General features: G+C 35.3%; 1 protein-coding gene across 2 annotated transcripts in view; it reads left to right on the top strand.

The window, feature by feature from the left end:
• MYO1E (myosin IE) overlaps positions 1-22,801 on the top strand; it is a 1,655,775-nt gene that overhangs the window by 910,734 nt on the left and 722,240 nt on the right. For both annotated transcript variants that reach the window (XM_044078573.1, XM_044078572.1), the window contains exon 13: positions 10,320-10,406. In XM_044078573.1, the coding sequence (XP_043934508.1) occupies positions 10,320-10,406 (87 nt within the window). The remainder of the gene's footprint in view (positions 1-10,319; positions 10,407-22,801) is intronic.

Raw genomic sequence — 22,801 nt, 5'->3', positions numbered from 1 at the left:
CTCAATGGGAAAATACTAGTTTTTTTTAGATTAATTTTATAGTTGGAAACTTCTGAAAAATTCTCTATCGCTTTTAGTATCTTTTTAGTTTCTGAGACTGGAGTTGTACAATAAATATTCAGGTCATCTGCGAATGCTGCCATTGATATTTTTGTTCCGTAAACTAGTGGGGCATTGTGGTATATATTCTGCTTAATATATAGGAATAACGGTTCGATGTATAAATTAAATAATAAAGGAGACCGAGGACAACCCTGACGTGTTCCATTTTTGATTGGTATTCTTTTACAAAAATTTCTATTTATATACAATATGGTGTAAGGATTACTATATAGAATTTTTAAGACTTCAACAAACTCATGATATATGTTAAAATATGATAAAATTTCAAACAAAAAGTTTGTCAACCCTGTCAAAAGCTTTCTCTGCATCAACCATAAGCGCATACATGTTAAGGTTCTTCTGTTTACCATAAGCTATTAAAGTATGTAATGTAAGTGTATTATCACTAGTTTGTCTATTTGCCATAAAGCCAGCCTGTTCCCTAGACACAATATGATGCATAACTTTTTTTAATCTATTAGCTATAACAGAGGTTAAAATTTTCATATCTACATTTATTAATGAAATTGGTCTATAATTGTCAGAGTTTTGAGAATCAGAATTAGGTTTAGGTATAAAAATAGTTTTTGAAGCATTGAGATGGGGATCATTAATTTTGTTCTTCATTATATAATTAAATACACGTGAGAGTATTTTGCCAAAGATATTGTCAAATTTCTTATAGAATTCCACCGTCATACCATCAGGACCTGGTGACTTATGCGATTTCATATATTAAATTGTATATATCACTTCTTCTTCAGATATCGGTTTAATCAAATCTCTTTGAATACTGTCCTCTATTTTCGGAAATGTAATATTTTGTAAAAATTCCTTGCTAGTTACTACGCAGAATTTTTAAGAACTGCTGTTAGTGATTGTAAAGCCAATTTTAGTCTTGGTACATGTATTTCGTTTTACTGTACTCTCCACATACATCATACCTCTCAACTCCTTGGCACAAGAAATCTGTACAAAGTCTAAAACAGTGTGGGAGAAGGCTCAAAACTAGGGACAGCTTTTAAATATAGCTCTTGTAAACTTAGACAACTGCCAGAATAAAAGGATTTGTGTTCACATGCATTTCCTGAAGGATATGAAATCTGAAACTCATATGTATGTCATCAATTAATGACTTAATTTCTCAGTGATTTGATAAAAAAAATCACAAATTTTACGAAGAACAGTCCAAAAATATGAAGGCAAAAATCTGGGTATTTGAGAGGTATGGCAAACATTTATTCACTCCTTTGGAAAATCTACTGTCTAGCTGGGATTGGTGATTCTCGAAGATCATTTTCTAAAGTAAAATAATTTTATATTAGATCAGCAATGGAGGACACATGGTAATTTCTTAAAAAATAGAATTTTCTGTAATGTTTTGTTTACCTTGCATTCTGTTCATATAATGTTTCAAAAGATAATTTCTTTGTTTAGTTTAGCTAACTCTGTAAGTTCTAAATTACTTTATTTTAAATGAGTAAAGGTATATTCCACCTCTTTTGAAGGATTTGTAATCCCACTGGAAGAAATAATTGGCCAATAATTAGCAAAATGGTATGCAAAAATTATAGCTAAGCTCTAATATAGTTGGCATGCTTTCAATGTTGCAATGTTTCACAGTTTACATCAAGTTACTAGCCTGCTTTATAAAGCTTGGTACCTGCAAGTGTTGGGTCATACACCCTATTACCCACCCATCATTTAGTTGTTTCTTGGACATCATTAGACTGCTGGCATTCCTTATTCTAAATAGCAAAGCATTCCATTCAATAGATAAAATCTCTCTTTTTTTATTTGTTGTAACTTGGGGCCATCACAAAACCATTGTTGTTCCTAGTATCTATCATTTGAGTTTTTACACCTATGTTCATAGCCACACTGTCATTTCAACTTCTACATTACAAATAAATCACCCATTACTATCTTATAATTAATCATATACAGGGAAGGTGAAACTAAATTGTTCTGATAGGCCAGTTCCTTTGTTTGTGTTATGTAGCTAGTACAACACTTGTGGATATTCGATCCATTTCAATTGAGGCAAGTCATATGAACAAAATGTGGCACAGTATTCAGTGTGTGACCTCACCACAGACATAGAGGAAGTAGAATACACATTTGTTGCTGACAAATGTACAAAGTATGCTGTTGATAACTGAGTAACATCTTATGATTACAGCTTTTAAGTTATCTTCAAAGGTAAGGTCACAGTCAACCATTACTCCCAAGTCCTTTATCATGGTCACACGGTTAAAGATTTTGAAATTCAGTGAGTAGATGTAAGTAACATTTTTGGGACCAAAGTGCACAATATTAGTTAAACTAACATCAAAGTTGATAAAATTAGGTTCTGACCAATAATGAAAGACATCCTGAAAGCTTTGTAATCTGATTTATTTGTTTATTTAACATTTGTTTACTGGGAAAGTCTGACAGGCCAACAAGCCCTGGGTAGAAAAGCTCCAGCAATAAAAATAAGCATGACAGCTATGCAGATTATTGTGATATTGACACAAATCCTGCAATGTCTTGATAACTCTCATCTCCTTCCGGTGTTCCCCACTTTATTATCATCTGGACTAAGGAAGACGTCCTGGGACTGGCTTAATATTGGGCTTCTACAGCGCAGTTGCTTTCCCCTCCAAATCCTTCAGTATGTACATGGTTATACCTTGTACTTTTATGTTTCTGCTTTAGACATTTTGTTTAGTTGTGCAGTGTACCCACAGCATTACGGTAGCAGCTTACTGCAGTCCATATCCATCCCTGTCCCCCTTTCCCTCGCTCATTTTTTTTGTTCGAGCAATTCACTTTTTATCTACAACATTTCACCACAAGGTGGAAGCATACTTCCATAATTATACAGCCATGCCCCCATGCTTTCTGCCCTAATCACATAATATCCCTACTGGTAGCTTCTTTCTAACCAACATAACATTTCCACACATTTCTGTACTCCCCCAGTTTTATTATTAAAAGCCTGTACTTTGTGTATATAGTACAACTTCTGTTTTGTACTTGCCACATCGGTTTGTCCATAACTCCATGGTTTTGAACAAGTTTGAGTCACTGATTGTTTTATTTCCTTGTGTAATTTATTTCCTCATGTAATTTCTCTCCTCCTCAGCTCAACCCACTCCGTTTGCCCTATGGGCTCACTCCTCCCCCTACCCTGCCCCCAATTCCCATCCACCCTCAGCACCTTTACCCTTATAGCCTCACAACCACTCCCACTCTAATTTCAGCCAATCACACTTCTCCTCCTACTCTCACTTTCTCCCACCCAGTCCTTCACGTATATCTTTTCTATTATCCGACTCCACACAAACAACCCCATCCACTCCTCTCCATCCCCTCTCCACCTACTACTCTTCTCACTACTCCTACCTTCTTTAATTAACTACATCTTACCACTATCAAGCAATTCTTATCTCCACTACACCTTACACACCTTCAACACTGTCACGCCACTCAAGCATATAACCACTCTCACTCTAATGCTACTTCCCATCCTTCACTACCTCACTTGCATACATACCATACACCACTACCCCCCTTTCACATCACCAACTCACACCATGTACAAGAGTCACCCCACACTATCTCTCCATACATTTTCAGTCATAAAGCACTTTTTCTCTTTCCTACTAAACTTATTACTGACAACTCACACCCACATCACCAACTCACACCATGTACAAGAGTCACCCCACACTATCTCTCCATACATTTTCAGACATAAAGCACTTTTTCTCTTTCCTACTAAACTTACTACTGACAACTCACACCCATCCTTAAGTACCACCTTGACCACAACACAAATACTAATTTCTCTAGGTTCTTTTTCTCCCACATTCACCAACTTATCTCCATTCTCCTCTCAGGAAATATTCAACCTAACCCTGGACCCTCTGTTTCTCCCCCTTCCAACTCACCCTCATCATGTCCTCCTCCCTAAACAAATCACTTATTTTTGCTACATTGAATGCCCAAAGATTATGTAACAGTATACCCAACCTCCACATCTGGCTCCTCCACAACCACCCAGACATCCTATCTATCACCAAAACATGGTTGAAACCTCATATTAAAGACCCTGAAATTACCCCTCCCAACTACTATATCATAAGAAATGACAGAACCCATAACAAAGGTGGTGGAGTAGCCCTACTGTTCTTTTTCTCCCTATCTGTAACACCTTATACTAAGCCTGTACCCCAATTTGGTACTTTTTGGCTAACCTTGGCCTCTTAAATATAAATCGACACAAAAAGATATGTATTTCTTCTCTATACATTCCATCTAGGGATGATGTCTCTACCCTCAAGGAAATTCTGTCCTGGTTCTCATCTAACATAAGTAATGAAGCTTTAATTCTATGTGACATTAATATAAACTAGGCTGCCATTCAATCACCCACTACCCCACACAACCTAAACCTCTACAACTTTACCCAGCTAATCAACTCTCCTACTAGACCCTCTAAAGAAGGCTCCTCTGAAACCCCCCTGGACTGGGTACTAGTCTGTCACCCTCATACTATCTCTGAAAAGGGAATATTTCCTGACTCTTAGTGACCATCTCCCTGCCTTCACTCATCGTACACCCACCTCTTTACACCTGTCTCATAACTATATTTTCACTCGCTCTCTTAAAAACTTCAACCCCCCCAATACTTCGCTAAAATATGCTAACTGGACCCCTCTACAATCCCTCCCAATGGATGACGCAGTAACTTACTTCAGCATTACTTTCATCAGCCTGCTAAATAGCTCTGCTCCCATTATAGCCAAAAGAATTAAATACAGTACTGCCCCCTGGTTAACCAAAGAGACTGTAACCCTCATGCACCTCTGGGACAAAGTATGGAAAAACTACCAGAAAAACAAATCTCCTTCCTCTCTGATTGACTATAAGCAACTTCACTATAAAGTCAAACAACACATAGCCTATGACCAAAAATACTCTTACTCCTTACACCAAAACAACCCTAACCCTAAAACTAACCCAAAAAGGTTGTGTAATAGTATCACTACCCTCCTCCATCCTGGTAAAAAAGTAAACTCTTGCCCTGACCCTAACACCTCTGACCTCTCCTTAGCTACCCAATTTAACTCCTCCTTCATTGACTCTATAGCTAAACTCACTACATCCTTTACAAATAATATAACTAGCCCACAATCTCCTATCTCCACAAACTCTCCATCCTCAAGCAGCACAGCTTGTCAACCCCATCCTTTCACTCTCCAACCAGTTTCTATCTCTACCATAAAAAAAACTCCTACATAACTTGAAGCCATGTTCAAATGCTCCAGATGACCTTCCATCTAACTTCCTTAAGCTAACAGCCAAAGACATTTCCTACCCCATCTCCATCCTAATTAACCAGTGAATCCAAAAATCTTATGTACCAATACTCTGGGGAAAAAGCCTTTATCATCCCCCTACACAAAGGTGGAAACAATATTGACATCTCTAACTTCTGACCAATTGCCATTCTCTCCCCTATCTGAAAAATTTTAGAAAACTGCATTTGTCTACAACTACTACTCTACGTGCTTGATAACCATCTGCTTACCCCTGCACAACATGTTTTCAGGCCTGGGCAAAGAACTACCACCACTCTCCTCTCCTTCCTCAAAATTGTCAATTCCGCACACAACTCCAGCAGTATTGAATCTACCCTCCTACTCTATTTATCCAAGACTTTCGATAGAATTTCACACCGCCTCCTCTTGTCTAAACTCTCTCTCATGTTAACATATCTACCTCCATTATTAACTGGTTCTCCAGTTACCTCTCTAGTATACAGCAATCAGTCAAGTGGAAAAATGTACTTCCCCTTTCCTTAACACCCTCACATGAGTACCACACGGGTCCATATTAGGCCCCCTACTATTTAATATATTCATATATGACATCCGCCAGTGTATTCCTAAAGCCAAGCTCATCCAATATGCAGATGACTCTCTGATAATCTACTCCACTGAATCCCTCCCCAAACTAAACAAACTAACCCAAATAGCCTTCCTATCAACCGAGAACTGGATGTTAACCATCTAGCACTAAATGCTTCCAAAACTAAACTTATGATTTTCACCCCCCTCAAAGTTTACTAAAATAGACCAGAACTCTTTCTCCATAACAAGCCAAAACAGGACCCCCATTGAAATTGTACCCCATACAAAGCTAATAGGTGTCACTGTTGACAAAGAACTTAAATTTGATATTCACCTCCACTCAAACATAAAGAAAACCCACCAAAAACTAGGCTTACTCTACTGTCACAACCGATTCCTTACTCTGTCAACCAAACAAGTCCTTTCTACCACCTACCTCATTCCCTGCCTCCAATACGGTGCCCCCCTACTTACTAATCTTCAATCCACTCTAAAGTCTAAACTAACTTCCTGCTATAACAAAATCTCAACGTTTGCGACTGGTGCCAAATCCTCATCTCACCACTGTAATGCCTCCCACAAACTAAATTGGCTTGAATTACCCCATCACCTCTCCTTCATCCAACTTTTCTTTGCCCTTCCCTTGAATCCTCCCTCAAATTGCACCAGCCTGATAGACTGCTCAGATCAAACAATCAAAACCTGCTCAAACTCCAGACAAATTCCTTTTGCCCTTCTCTCTAGCCTGACTCTGGAACTCTCTTCCTCGTACCACCAACAACCACTCCACCTTCAAAACCTTTCTCCACTCCCACCTCTCATCCCTCTGGGATTGCTCCTGCTCCCACCCCTCCTGACCCTCCTCTGCTGACCTATATCCTACCCATCTCCGTTCTCTAATTTCTCATTACTCAGAGCTCTCTCCTCTAGTTCTCCACACCCCACCTACCTCTTTTTTTCAAAATTACATAACACTGATCCCCACTGTTTAATCTCCTAACTAACTCTCCTCTTACATCTTACATCCCTACTTCTTACTTACATACGTGTATCTTTCACTTCACCTATTAGTCCTTAATTTCCCCATTGAAGTTGTTAAGAGAGTGAGTGAAAATATAGTTATGAGACAGGTGTAAAGAGGTGGGTGTACAGTGAGCGAAGGCAGGGAGATGGTCACTAAGAGAGTCAGGAAATATTCTTCTAATCTGATTTGAGATGTCACTACTGTAGACTATGTAAATATATTTACAAATGGATACATCCTCTGATTGCCCTGTAGAAGCATTTAATATTATTTCTTTTGTTAGTATATTTTTTATTTCCATTGTATTCTACAAATCTTATACATTTTATATACTTTACAACATTTTTTGTATGTTTGTCTAAATTACTTTATCACTTGTTTATCATTGTTTGGAGCTTTTCTTCCCAGGACTCCAGTGGAAAGGGGCTCCTTGGCCCAATGGACTATCCTGGTAAACAGAGTGTAAAATAAATAAAAATAATATAAGAAGAATTCAAGATAATGTAACAGTAGGAGAATGACACTGGAATATAAATGGACACAACAGCAGGGTGTAGAAGTCAAGGTAATTCCAGATTTATGGTGAAATTTTGAGCATTAACTTGGAGACTTTCACATTTCAATTATTCCTGATTTCCAATAAAGTTTTAAGCATTAACATTTATTTTGCAAAGTCATTGTGATGGCAAAAACTTTGGTATCATCAGCAAATTTACTGACCCAAATCTTACTACTAGTCAGAAAATCAGAGAGCAGATGATGGACCAAAACAGAGCCCTGTGTACAACCACTTCCTTGATCAGTCTTTTGTCAAATTCAAAGGATTTTGTTTGATCAGTAAGATTTTATCTATAAATATAACCAATGGAATATCTTTATTTTCTGCATGCCATCCTGATTCATAAAATTATTGATGTTATTGTAATATTGACACAGTGATCTGCCATATATTCAGTTTATCATCAGCAAAGCCTTAATTTATTTTATCACAACAAGAATATGCTTAATGTCCTACATATTTTATGGACAAGGGACAACTGGTAATCCTGAATGGCATAAAATTAGGCAGCTATTTTCTTTAGCAGCTTTAGGGTAGATTATTAAGTTTATCAGGGATTCAAACCTGAAATGTTAAGCAGGTGGTCTCTGTCATTCTAAGGAAAAACAGTGTATTCTCAGTAACCTTTACTAATGAAATGTAGTCATTAAAGATAGGAATTAATTTATTGCTTATTTATTTATTTTATACATTGACAACTGAGGCCTGCAGACTACTCTCTGTTTAAAATATAATTTCTGGGCTAGCATATTAAAAATAAAAGCATGCACTTTATATGTGTATGCAAAGTATGGTATTGATAAGAGTCCTCCCATGCAGTTTTCTTCAGCTTGTAAGTGGATTTGATCTCAATTATTTTAATGATTGAAGATATTTTTTCTAATTTTGATGTTTGCCATTTTGCTGTTTTAATACTAATGTAAACTTACTGATGACTTGCAACACCAAACTGAGATTAGTTTGCTCCTTGCTCATTTTAACATTAAATGTGAAAAGCAGACACTAAATAAAAATATGAAGTACCTCATTAAGACACTTCAGTATACACCAGAACAGATGTCAGCCTTGAACCACCGAACCTCTGTAACATTTAATCAGTGACGGCCATGGTATTTTGGCTTTACTGAAGCCATTTATTTCCTTTTCATCAAGGAACATTGTCTTGTTCTTTGGTAGTTTACTAATATCAATTTAACATTTCTGTATCTGACAGCAGAGTTGCCTCCATTCTGTTTGTACATCCGATGCACGTTATTGTAATGTTTAAATGAACACTGAGCTAAATTACCCCCACATTCATAGCTATCTAATTAGCTTCATAGAATAAGTGATGTATATCAATCTGGGCAAATGTGAGCAATGCGCAGGCAGATGAAACTGATGGAACATGCTAGTGAGTCCATGTCTAGATCAGAAAAAATCATACCTAGAGGTGTTATTGCACTGACAACATTGCACAGTAAAAGAAGGAGCCTTTTGTATAGAGTATCACCTGAAACTGGACAGTGATATCAGTCTGTGTTCTGTTTCAACATGAAAGTGAGTTGTTTTTCTTTTGGCTTTTCCTGGTTATGGGTCACCACAGTGGAACTCCGATCCACTAATGATTGGCAGTAGATTTTTACAGTGCCAAGGTGCCTGCCCGATGCCCATACTTCAACGAAGGCACGCCCATTCATACATGTCTTTCGAATGTCACTCGACCACGGGGAGGTCATAAAGTGAGTGCTTTTGAAAAAAAAATTATGCAGTCTCAAACTTGTGTAGCTAGTGTGGATTTGTTTATTGCTTTGTAACCTTTGAGGGGCAGGGCCTCACACATTGTCCATGTTTATTTTACCCCCAATGATCCCCAGTATGCTATGGTACCCCAAAAGGCAAGCATTCCTCATCTTTCACCAATATCATTGGTTGAGATGTCCTCCTTAGCAGCATTGTTAACCTGATCATTAATTTATCTTCACTAAGCTGCACATGCCCAAGTATGACCATGAGTCATGGAGACAACCATCCTATAATATTTTTCATTTGTTGCAGTAGTGACTGTTGAAGGGAAGGAAGCTTACACCATGAATCACTTAAAATGGGAAGAGATATTCACATCTAGTATTGCCAAAGGCTGTTCAAGGGCACACAAAAAATGGAGAGAGAAACACAGTACACAGATATAAAGATGTGATATTTTTCATAATGCAATTCCCCAGTTTGGCTACTACCTTGGAGTAAGAACAATATGCTTAATTGTTGTTGGTTCACAGACCACCCCAGAAGGGTGAAAACATCTTTTTTATCCAATTTGTACTTCTTGTCTTTGTTTTCCTTTTTGTGAGATTGCATATTTCTTCTGTCTGGTTTCTTTATTATCATTAGCACTGTCAGAGTCTAGTTACTACTTTCACTTGGAAATGAAAGTCAATGTGATAACATTTCTGAAAATTACAAGTGTAGAGTTCCCAGCCTTGACATAGAAATGTGCGTCTTTGACTATAAATAGTGTTGATACCAACTTCCATATCCTGTAGGACCTTGATTTTTTGCAAGATTATCATGCTGTTTGTTTCTGGATTTTATTAGTGAGTTAAAAATATTCTAAGTCATTTACATTCCTCCTCTATTCAAACACATCTGAAAGCAGCCATTTACTTACTTTTATGAAAAAGTGTCCACTGCGGGAGGAAGATTGTGCTTGTAAATTAAATGCTCTAAAACATCTTGCTCTTTCTTCTTACAGGAAGAATATGTCCAGGAAGGAATTAGGTGGACGCCAATTGAATTTTTCAACAACAAAATAGTGTGTGATCTCATAGAAAATAAAGTGGTATGTATTGCTTCACATTAAAAGTAATGGATGCTAAAAAATTATGTGTCTTAGGAGATGCGTGTGATGCAAGTTAGGGTAACCAAAATGAAAATGTGAAAAACATGGGTAGCATTTTAAATTAGACTCCTCCTACCAAGATGAGGCTTTTGTAGGAAGATTCTAAAGATGAATGAATGAGCCAGATTATCTGTTGGTTTCTTAATAAACATGAACATTTTTTCAAACATAAGACAATGTAGATCTGAGCCACACATTGATTGTTCAATGTGTTATTAAATGCTTCAGTTTTCTTGCATGAGAAGTGGAGAAAGACTATGCAGCAAATATATTACACTTAAATTTTAGTATGCTATTCACTGTTTGGCACCATATAATACTTGAAAAAGTTGCACAATAGCATAAGAGAATATGCATTTTACCCCATGGCTGCCAGATAACAGCCTCCTCCCGTACTTCTGGATTTTATTCATTCCCCGTTGGACTACTAAACTGTATGCATGTGCCATAATGTCCTTTGTGTGTAGGTCATAGTGTTGAGGATATGCTGAAGTAGTATCCTAAAGGAAGTAGATGGTGTACTGGTTCTCTGTGTGTGATCTCTGTTGGAGAAGTGATATGTTGAAGTATAACAGATGCATGACTGTCTTCAGGATCAGTCTGTCGATGGTGAATTATAGAAGTTAATTTACAAGGTCCAGAGTAAATTTTCTAACTTCTAATTTTCTACCTGGTAAGTGAAGTGGTCCAAGGACCTTTTTCTGTCACAACTTGAGCCAAAATGCAGACATAACAAGTAATAGCATTATATCACCAGATCTGTAGGGTTTTTTTAATATGAAACAATGTTACACAGTTACAAAAAAATGAAAAGAAAGCAACAGCAAAGCTTGTACTAAATCACTTTTAATGTATATTGTTGGCGCTTTCGTGGAGTATCATACCCCTACTTCTTCAGACAATAAAAAGTAATGAGAACCAGTCTATATAACAGTAAATCACATGATAAATCAGCTGGCATTCATGGGAAAAGAATGTCACTGCAAACCAGGAAGTATTAAACTACTAAGGAACTGAAAAATAATAATAAAAATGTAATACATACATGATCAGTTTGAAACTTAACATATAAAATGTGAAATATGAACAGTACTAATAAAAAAGCACATTTTTTTTGCCTAAGAAAAAATCCTATAAAATACTGATGAAATTGAAAAATAAAAAAATAATAAAAAAGACAATACAATAAGATAATCTCATTAAGCTCCTTAATTTTAATATACATGCAATGGAGATAGTTTAATTCAGACCTGGGTGTCTAAAAGCATCTACTCTTAATTGCCGTAATAATTCATGGAGTTCTAATCTTAATGATATGCGACCCCCTCTCTCCTGAATTTCTTCATGGTCAATAACCATAAAACTAAAACAATGTTCAGGATTTATATGTATATGCTTAGCTAAAGCATTATTAGAGACTATCCGAGCAGCCCTAACAAATTGTCCTTTAACTATGGACCTTTTTTGTTATGCAGGGTGTGAAATGCAGTAATGCAAAAAGGAATTAGAATACGTTGTCTTCCTAAATATAGTTGCTGTATACATCTGTTGTATTCTATCCTTTTTGAGAAGGACATCTAAATAATATATCTCTTCTGAATTAAATTAGTTTGTAAACTTTAGGAAATCAGTAGTGCTGTTCAAATAAGTTAACAATTCTAAGAAGGTAGTCCGGTTCCCAGTATCTTTAATCCAGTACCTAGACAAATATTGTACATTTTTGAACATGTTTGTGTTTTGACCTAAGGGATTTGAATATGTATAGATCAAATGTAAACACAGGTTTCAATAATTTTAGCACATATGAGTGGGAAATACTGGATGTATTAAGGAACAGTAATTTAAGAATTAGTAAACCCGATAAAGAAGGAGGTCTAATTTTTATGGATCGCTTGCATTATATTAATTGCATGGAAGAAATGCTGAATTCTGATAATTATGTGTTGGTATCTTTAAATGAGCTCAATACAGCATATAGGAGAATACAAATGTATTTGAATGATTTATTTGGTGAAGCTAGAATAGCAATTGAGCTATTTAATTATTTTTGCATGCCAGCACTACAAATTCCAGTAATTTCTGGTCACCAAAAAACCCATAAAGATATGCAAAACCCCCTTTGCAGCCTATTGTCAATGGCAGGAATTCTATTACTTACCCCTTAGCAAAATATGTTAATTTCATTTTAAAGAAAAATGTAATTAATGAACATCAGCTATGTAAAGACTCATGGTCATTTTTGCAAAGCATCAACAGCTTAGATTATAAGGATGAATTTAATTTCATTACAGTGGATGCAAAAGATCTCTACACGGTCATCCCACATGAGGTAGGTGTTGACTGGGTTTCCCAACTCTTGCTTAGGAAAGGAGCTGATGACCATGAGTTATATTTGGTACAAGAATTGCTGGATATTGTCTTGTCCAATAACTTTTTCTTATTGAATGGAAAGTATTATTTACAGACAAAAGGGATAGCTATGGGGTCTCCTTGTAGTAGTAGTTTTGCCAATCTAGTGATGGCATTTTGGGAGAATTAATTTATATTCAAAAATAACCCTTTCATATAAGGGTGACCAGACTGCCTTCTTAGAATTGTTAACTTATTTGAACAGCACTAGTGATTTCCTAAAGTTTACAAGCAAATTTCATTCCAAAGAGATATCTTATTTAGATGTCCTTTTCAAAAAGGATAGAATACAGCAAATGTATACAACAACTATATTTAGGAAGAAAACGTATTCTAATTCCTTTTTGCATTACTCCAGTTCACACCCTGCACATCAGAAAAGGTCCGTAGTTAAAGGACAGTTTATTAGGCCTGCTTGGATAGTCTGTAACAATTCAGATTTTGTAACTCAGTGTGATTTTTTAAGGAATATGTTTTTGAAACGAGGCTATCCGGATAATTTATTAGATGAACTGATCACAGAGGTGAAACAAAAAAAGAGCATCAGGTCACTTTAAAGCTATTTTAAATGAATGCCAACAAGACAGCCCTGATGTAGAAACTATACGTTATAACTCATTTAAAGATTTTTCTTTGTCCTTTATCACTACCTTTAGTAGGGATGCGCCACTTATAAAACAAACATTAGTTAAAAATTGGAGCTTAATAACTATAGATGAATCCATCGGGCCACAATTATCACCTCACCCACTAGTTATATACAGAAGGGGTGTGAATTCAAAGAACATCCTAGAATATAAAAACAATAAAAATTCTAGGATTAAAGGCATGTTCAAATGTGAGTCTTTTAATTACTGTAGATTTATGGAAACAGGGAACTCTTTCTCAATTAGGGAGCTAAAATTTACTTGTAAAGGTAAATACAGTTGTAATTCCAAGAGTGTCATATACCTGGCTAAATGTAGACTCTGTCCTGGTTTTTATATTGGAAAGACTTGCAGATGTCTAAAACAGAGTATATGAACATCTCTATGCCATTAGAAACAATAAGATTGATATTGCTTTAGCTAAGCATATACATATAAATCCTGAACATTCTTTCACTTTTAAGGTTATTGACCATGAAGAAATTCAGGAGAGAGGGGGTCCCATATCATTAAGATTAGAACGCTGTGAATTATTATGCCAATTAAGAGTAAATGCTTTTAGACACCCAGGTCTGAATGATATTAGCTCCATTGCCTATATATTAAAATTAAGGAGCTTAATGAGATGATGTTATTGTATTATTTTTTTATTATTTTTTATTTTTCAATTTCATCAGTATTTTATAAGATTTGTTTCTTAGGCAAAAAAGGTGTGCTTTTTTATTAGTACTGTTCATATTTCACATAAAAACTGATCATGTATGTATTACAACATTTTATTATTATTTTACAGTTCCTTAGTAGTTTAATACTTCCTAGTTTGCAGTGACATAATTTTCCCATGAATGTCAGCTGATTTATCATGTGATTTCCTGTTATATAAACTGATTCTCATTATTTTTAAAGTAGGGGTATTATACTCTACAAAAGGGTTAATCATAAACATTAAAATTGATTTAGTATGAGCTTTGCCATTGCTTTCTTTTCGTTTTTAATTAGTTTTATCTGTTTTTTTTTTTTTTTTTTTTGCTTTTACACAGTTACAACACTGTAGCCAATCTATACAACACTCATTAATCCAACAGTATTTCATAAATCCAAAATCAAAATTGTCATTATTTTCATTGCAAGTGATGGCCTTGATTTTAAATGCCATTTTACATTCAGTTTGGGATTGTCAGTAATGATAGCAATGCAATTTTTGGATATATACACTGCCAGCTAATAGCTTGCTGCAATAAAATATTTGTTCAAGGATGGATACAACTTTTCTATACATATGTAGTATTGCCTATATGGAACCAATGGCTTCATGGAATACAACAGTGTATTCACTCTTGTGTAGTGACACCAATAAACACATTTAGATTAAAAAACATATTTATATTTATACATTTACAACCAGTGTTTTCGCCAGTCTAATGCCACATGGAGAAGCAATGTTCTTCAGTATTTCTAAAGTTGTATGTATTAAACACATTTAATTAACCAGTATATTTGAACAGCTGCATATCTGTTCACGAATGTGTGCATTAACTTTTTTTCTTGAATTCATCAACTTTGTTAATCCTTTGAGGTAAGCTGTTTCACCAAGCTGGGACAAGTTATATAAGGCTTTCTACTAACAGTTGGCCTGATTATATAAATTCCCACGGTGTCCCTTAATAGGAAGGGATAACTTTGTGTTAGTTTAGTTTTCAATAGAGAGTGGTTGTCATTAAGCAAATTAAACATGAATGTGTTTAATGATAGTCATAGGTATGCTAATACTGGAAGACCCTTAGTTTCCTTCAAAGTGATACAGTGACATTCCTTGTGATTGGCAAGGTAAACAAATTATAAAACTTTGTATAATGATAGCATTTTGGACCAATAGTAGTAGAGAAATTGATAACCCATTTTCAACTTATAGAATTAGTAGATTTTTGTTATAGTTCAATGTACATCTTATTTTAGTAGATCTGATATTTTATAAAACAAAATGTTGATTGAATATCTTTTAACCTGAGGTTCTGTGCAACATAGAAGGAAATATTCTGATCTAATAATAACCCTAAATATCTGTGTATTTGTTATGGCAGTACTCCTCCATCCTGTTTGTTCTTAGCTATTGGTATGATCCAAGTAGTTACAGTAGTTCTCTTAGTGCTGCTATTAGTCAATCCAGTTCCACATTACTTTAAAATCCTTCTGCACAGACCTAGTTAGAGAATTTATGTTTTTATTTTCTCTAATAAGGAATTTATTTGTGTTGGGTTCCAAGGCAGGTTATTTATAAATATAGACATTAATAGAGTTTCTAGTACTGACTCCAAAGAGACCCCTTTACTAATGAATCATGTTTCTGACTGACTATTGGAACCAAATACCTAAAATGCTCCACTTATAATATCATTTTGAACTATTATATAAACTCTTTAGAAAATAATGCCAATTCCCATCTTTTATAGTAGTATCGTATGGACTACAGTCTTGTATGGTTGTTTTAAATCAAGGAATATTGCCCTGATTAGAAAACATTCATCCATATCCCCATATAGTTGTTCAGAGAGAGTATATATTGCTGTCATTGTACTATAATTTGGTCTAAAGCTATGTTACCTGCCAGTTAGAGAGTGTCATGTTTGAGTGTATAGTTGAGAAATTGTTCATAAATATTTTTTCAAAAATTTCTGCTGAATAACATCAGTTTGCTATTGGGCAAATGTCAGTTGAGTTGGTAATGAAGGAAGTGCAGTGTGTGAAAGTATTAAAGCATGTTTAAAACAATGAGATATTGCTTGAGTTGTAAGATAAGACTGTATTTGTATGTCATGGTTTAGAAAGTATATATCCAAGCCTAACCAAATTAGGATGCATGGTATGAAAATCAGGGTTATAGCTGTGGTCAGTTTTTTCAGTAGTTAAAACACTTTTTTGACTGTTAAATCTTCTTAAAGTAGAACGGTCGGTATTTAAGATAAATTTATGTGGTGGGGTATTTGCTGTAGTGGCAGATGTGTCTTGAAGTATTAGGTTGTTAGGTCTGAGAGGCAATGTTTTTTCTTATTTCATTAATTATTGTAGTCATCACTTGTGGCTTCCTTTGGGAAAGTTTAATTCTGTTGCAATCAGTTCAGCTTGCCAAAATTGCTTTGCTTGTTCAATATGTTTTGTTTGTGGTTCTCTGGCAAATGTTTCCATAGAGATGCTGGTATCCATTTGTTGTCTCAACTTAAGAAATTCAGTGTGTTTATTTTTATAGTGCCTGACTTACATTCATGCCATCCTCTGTCTCTGGACATTTCATATATCAAGTCATTGGTAAGTCAAGGAGCTTCTCAAATAGGTATAGTTTACCTTGTGGAGAGGTTAAGATGTTATAAAATGTGAATGATGTGGTTGTAGGGTCAGCATATGCATATAATGACCCCTGGTCTAGGAGCTGTAGTTTAGCCATTAGTCTATTCTCTGCTGTGTCTGGAATTGTTCACTACATGATATGCCAACTATTGACATTTTAAACACCAAGTGAATATTACTGGTTTGTGGTCACTGATTCAGTCAGGAAGAATGAACAATGTACATATTTAATCTGATATGTACTTAATGACATCTAAGATGAAGGTTTGCTAGATTTTGATAATGGATCTGGGGCCTCTTGTAGTAAGTTGAGATAGCTTATAAGAAGTCATTATTCTAGTGAGCTGAAGTTGTATTGGCCCTTCCAATCCATATTTAGATCACCCATAAATATGAGTTTGTGGTTTTCCATAAGGTCTGGTATATTACGCTTTGTGGGTTGAATTATATTAAGTGAATATGAGAATGCAATATTAATAACAGCAAGCAGTATTTTGTTTTATATCTAGTAATTATTTCAGTTTGGTTGTCTATGGTGCGTTGCAATACATTTGGTAACAAGTTTAGGGAACAGCACTGTTTCCTCTCCCTGCCTAGCACCTGATATGTATAATATGTGGCGGTATCAGTTATCCTTAAGCTGTGATGCTGTTACTGCTGTTATATCCTTAAGCTGTGACGCTGTTACTGCTGTTAGTTTCTTGTATATATTTGCCCATGCTTCAGACTGTATCAGTTTATTATTTAGACTAGCTTCATTCATACGGCCTATTGATAAGTTCCTACATACTGTAGTGTATATTCTTGTTGGTTTGCATATTGACATCCCGGATTTAGTTCATTGTCCCCCAACTGTATTAATAATATAGCAGCTATTGGTAACACTGTTGTGACGATCTTCCTTACAATGCATATTGGAGTTTTGTGGGATATTTTTGTTGCATGATAAATTGTCTTCTTTAGTGGGTAGGTGAAGTTAAATTTATTTGCCATCATTCAGGTATGTTTACCTTATGGTTTACATTAAAATTTTGACATGAGAGAAGCATTACTTGTTGTTTATAGTTAGGATATTGTGCAAATGTGGGTTATAGCAGAATAAATAGCAAACAAAACTGCCAGCTAACTAGTCTTGTCATGTTGTCTTTAGTTACATTACTGGCACTACCTTAATCATGAGACTTCAAGGTTATGTAGGTATGTAGAAATATGTGTTTACCAGTGTATAGTTAAAAATCCATTCTTTTAACATATTAGTGCAGTAATGCTAAACAGTAATCATTGCATTCATTATAATTAGTAGCATTTTATTTAACAGACACTACAGAAATCAGTGAATGACATGTCCTGATAAGCCTAACCTGGATGTCAGGTTTATATGTCTAGCAGGACAAGCAACACAGTAATGTCAGTATATGTGAATACTGCGTCACATATAAACAGTTTGTGTTTTTTCAAAAAAAAAAAAAAAACCTGTTTGCAATTTCTTCTTTGAAACGGGAGATAGCTTGGTAGTAAAAGTAAAAGCCACCAAAGTGAAAAATGTGCTTTAAATGGATTCAGAATATGCTTAGTACCTGGCAATCCACTCCTCAAGTCATTACAGAACATCACCATCATCTACTGACAAAGAAAAAAGTCTTTTTTGAAGAGATTGTTGATAGGTCTCTTGAACCACTGGGTATTTAAAGATTTCCTGCTGAATTTACTTTGCACTGATTTTGGCCATGGGGAAGGTTGAGTTGAATGTTTATGATAAATTTGAGCCATGAATTCCTTGTACAGTCTTATGATGTTGAGATCCTTTGCCCTGAACCATTAACAATTTTATTCTAGGAGTTACAGTCATCTGGCCCGAAGATGTCTTCATGTAGTGCATTTGTTCACATCACATTTTTTTCATACAGAATCTGAAATGTGATTCATTCAACCATATGGAGATAGAGTGCATGTGTCCCAAAAAGATATTTGTAAAAACATTAACAAATCAGTTTTAGATGTCTTTACATGTTGCAAGCACAAAACAGTCACATTTGGATCAAAGCATCAAAACCCTCCAAGGTCAAGAACCCAAAGTCCATACACATTTGAATTAATCTCATTTTAGGTTATTTCTTCAACCTAACGTGGTGACAGGAAAACATTTAATGATGATTGTGTTGAACAGATACTTGGAATTATTAAAGTTCAAATGCAGGCTGCCAGCCAAGATGGGACAATAAAGTAGTGTTCGTGAAAAGGTGGTTACAGAGTCTTTCCTGCAATTTTTGGAGTTGGTCAGTACCTGGCAGTTTGGTTTGCTATACAGTGGATATCTGTTCATCTCCTCATTGGCATCGGCCTCACCTTGCTTCTTACAACAAGATGGGACTGTGGCCTGGCAGGAGATGCTGTCAAATTAATCTGAACTATTCTTATACTGGGTTATTGGGCATTCTGACATTGGTAATCCAGTAGATATGATTTGTCTGACCTTAATCAAAGCCTTCAGGTCATTGCCACACAGCAGGATACTGAGATTTGAGGGCCTAAGAGTGAGAAGACCGACTGACTAATGGAATTCTGTTTTAGTGGACAAATCCTCTTCAGTATATTTCACACATAACTGGACAATAAAAACATGTTACTTCACTTTGTCAATGGCATTATGACTGCAGCAACTTTAATTGATGTTGTAGCTGGTATAATATTGAAGGAGGGGATTGGATTAGGCAGAAAGTGGCAGTTAAGATTTAGTATGGATAAGCAAAATATTCTATGCATTTGCTAGGCTATGAAGATGCAGTTGATGCTAGAATGGTCACTCAGGGAAACTGAAATGGGGAATGTCCTAGGAATATGAATACTGATACTAAAGATCAAATTTCACTTGTAGAAAAAAAAATGGGGGGGGAGTTCCCCACTCCCCTAGCCAGATGTCCCCCTAGTCAGTATAACACCATCTTAGCTCTCCCCTGCAAAGTGGATACTGGCATAGTGGAACTAACCTAATCAGCAAAGTATAAATAAATAAAGAAAATGATGAACAGCACTGACGTACCTTTTGTATCGGGTGACATTGTTGCAGTAAGAGGTTATGCTTAATGTTTGCAATGTGTATAAAAGAAAATCTACCTGGTATGTACTGATCGAGAATAAATTCTGGTATTTAATTAAAGCAAGTGTGAGACCAGTACAAACCCCATAATTATTTTTTGGCACCATGAGGAATAACATCGCAATGAATTTCATACTGAAATGTAGCAATGCCAGTGAAGCTTTTTTTTTTTTTTTTTTTTTTGGTTCTAATCAGTTTATTGTAGAAGTGTATATGTAAACACATAGAACAGTAATTTACTGATGTTAATTCAAGAGGGAAAGACACTTGATTATTAAATGTATTTTCTGAAGGGAAAGCAGACCACAAAAGTTCAGTTACATTCTGTCTCTACCGAGATTAATATCTTTAAAATAAAATGAGGACTTGTGTGGTGTCTGGTCTTATTAATGTTTACCCAAGGATAACACCTGTTGTTTATTACTTATGGTGATGGTTTTAAAAACATATTCAGTAGTGTGCATGATTTCTTATTAAATTTACTAGAATTCACATTTGAAGTTCTAGAATGCTGGTTATTCTGAAAATCCTTTCAACTTTTGGAATTATGTTTGTATTTTTTTTCACAGCTCTGTGGTTTGATACTGGCATGTTGTATTCATAATCATTTAATCCACCTAACATTAAAAACCTCTAATAACCTCTCCTGTCCAGTTAAACATAGTAGCATACCAGTATTACTCCACTGTATTCCTTGTCCTGGAATGAAATCTTTTAAATGCTTATTTCAGTTTCTTTTTTTTCCTTCCTCATTTCTGCTGACTTATTTGCAGGACTTATTTTAAAAAAATGCTCTTCTTTATATTCCTGCTCTGACAGCTTATCCACTTCTTTTGGTTACTAATCCCTCATTCTTGTTACTTAGCATTTTATTTGTACTGTAACAATCATCTAATGCCTGTTCCTCTTCTATAATCCTGCCGCCCTTACTGTAAGTCTTTCACATATTGTTCCATAATGCCCTGTGTCTCATACATCCTTATAACTGTATTTCCTTTCATATTCCTTATGCTGTTCTTTCCATGTCATTCATTCATTGCACCTGTTCTCCAGCAGTTTAACATTCCAGACTTCAGTCTGTTCATTACCTGTGTGTTCCCTTTATAGATTAAACACCACCCTATATTATAAATAACCATGTATTCCTTTCTGTGCATTTTCTGCAAGCAGTTAACTAATAGTAGCATAGGCAGAGAAAGCTGTAAGTCCTTTTGTGTCGATTTACATAAACTGCATGATATTTAGTATACTTAATAAAGTCCTGTATTTTTTTCTTGCAAGTTCGGTGGATAATCTAAACAAGTTGAAAATAACAGTGATGTGTTGTCAAACTAAAATGGCTCTACAGTGTACTGGGCTACATGGAATATGACAAGCAAGTGATATTGCCTGACAGAATGGGAGTTACTGGGGAAATAATAGGACCCAGTGGTGTTATGAGGTCTGGTGCCACATTTGGATTGCATTATTACACTTAGAAAATGGGCCATCTATTAAATTTTTTGTAATAGTTTTATTATTGGTATATACATGTTTTTATATTTTTAATGTAAAATAGTTCTTTGCCTAATGTTTCCTAGTAGCTGCATGTAACTGCTGTTGCAGGACATATTTTACATTATATATATATATATATCTATATATATATATATATATATATATATATATATATATATATATATATATATATATATATATATATATATATATATATATATATAGGGTTTACTATTAGAATTTCGAGTGCAGGTTAGATGAAACTCAGAATGCCAACTAACAGACAATTCCATTTCGTCTAACCTGCATAAGTGCAAGGGAATCCTTTAGCGAATGCAAAGTGCATTCGCACAGCTGTCATCGGTGACATGAATGCAGTAAGGTTCATTTGCGGTACAGTGGGGATCAGGAAATTACCCTTTTCCCCACTGTAGTGCAACCTTGGAGTTGGAATATGTAAGTGGCAGGTGGTGTTGGGAGCACAGCCCCCCAGGGGAGTGCAGAGGGGCTTGCCCCCCTGCAAAACATATGAGTGTTAGTAGTATGGGCGTGGTCTGTACTGCTTGCTGTTGTAGCTTTTGTACTGCAACTTAGTCGAATTTCACTACTGCAGTACTTTCGGCATTACAAATGGTTTACTGTTGTGAACTTCGGAGATATGAATCGCAAATATGATAGGTTTACGTTCTTTGATGTTATAATAGTAAAACTATATATATATATATATATATATATATATATATATATATATATATATTCAATGTTATGATAGTAAACCTATATATATAAATATATATATATATATATGTATATTTATTTATTTATATGTGTGTGTGTGTGTGTGTATATATATATATATATATATATATATATATATGGATCTAGGACAGTTGATCGAAAGACCAACTGTCCAAATCCAACCCTACCGAACACCGTTTACTGAAACTGCTTTCACCGAAAAAGTAGTTTCGGTAAACGGAATGTAACACACACACACACACACAAACACAAAAAAAAACACACCATGTTTATGCAGGGTGGCTTCATCCCCACACCCCCCTACTTTTACATTCTCACTCCGAGATCGCACTGCAGTGGGGATAAGGGAATATTCCCTTATCCCCACTGTAGTCCGATCTCGCCTACTACCACTTCTCCCCGATTCCCTGTACTTTTACGAAAGTTTTGCGAAACTGCCTTCACTTTTAAAAAGTTGTTTTTTGTTTAAATAATTTGTTTAACTGTTGTAGGCTACACACTAAAGTGCAATAGCCTTTTCTGATCGTTTGTAGTTGTTTAAAGCTGTTTTTAGTGTATTTTTTACTGTTTTTGTCTTATCTTTT

The sequence above is a fragment of the Protopterus annectens genome, chromosome 7.part1, assembly GCF_019279795.1.
Source record: "Protopterus annectens isolate FY-2018-M chromosome 7.part1, PAN1.0, whole genome shotgun sequence".
In the NCBI taxonomy this organism is placed as follows: Eukaryota; Metazoa; Chordata; order Ceratodontiformes; family Protopteridae; genus Protopterus; species Protopterus annectens.
This window is presented reverse-complemented; position numbering and strand designations above follow the sequence as displayed.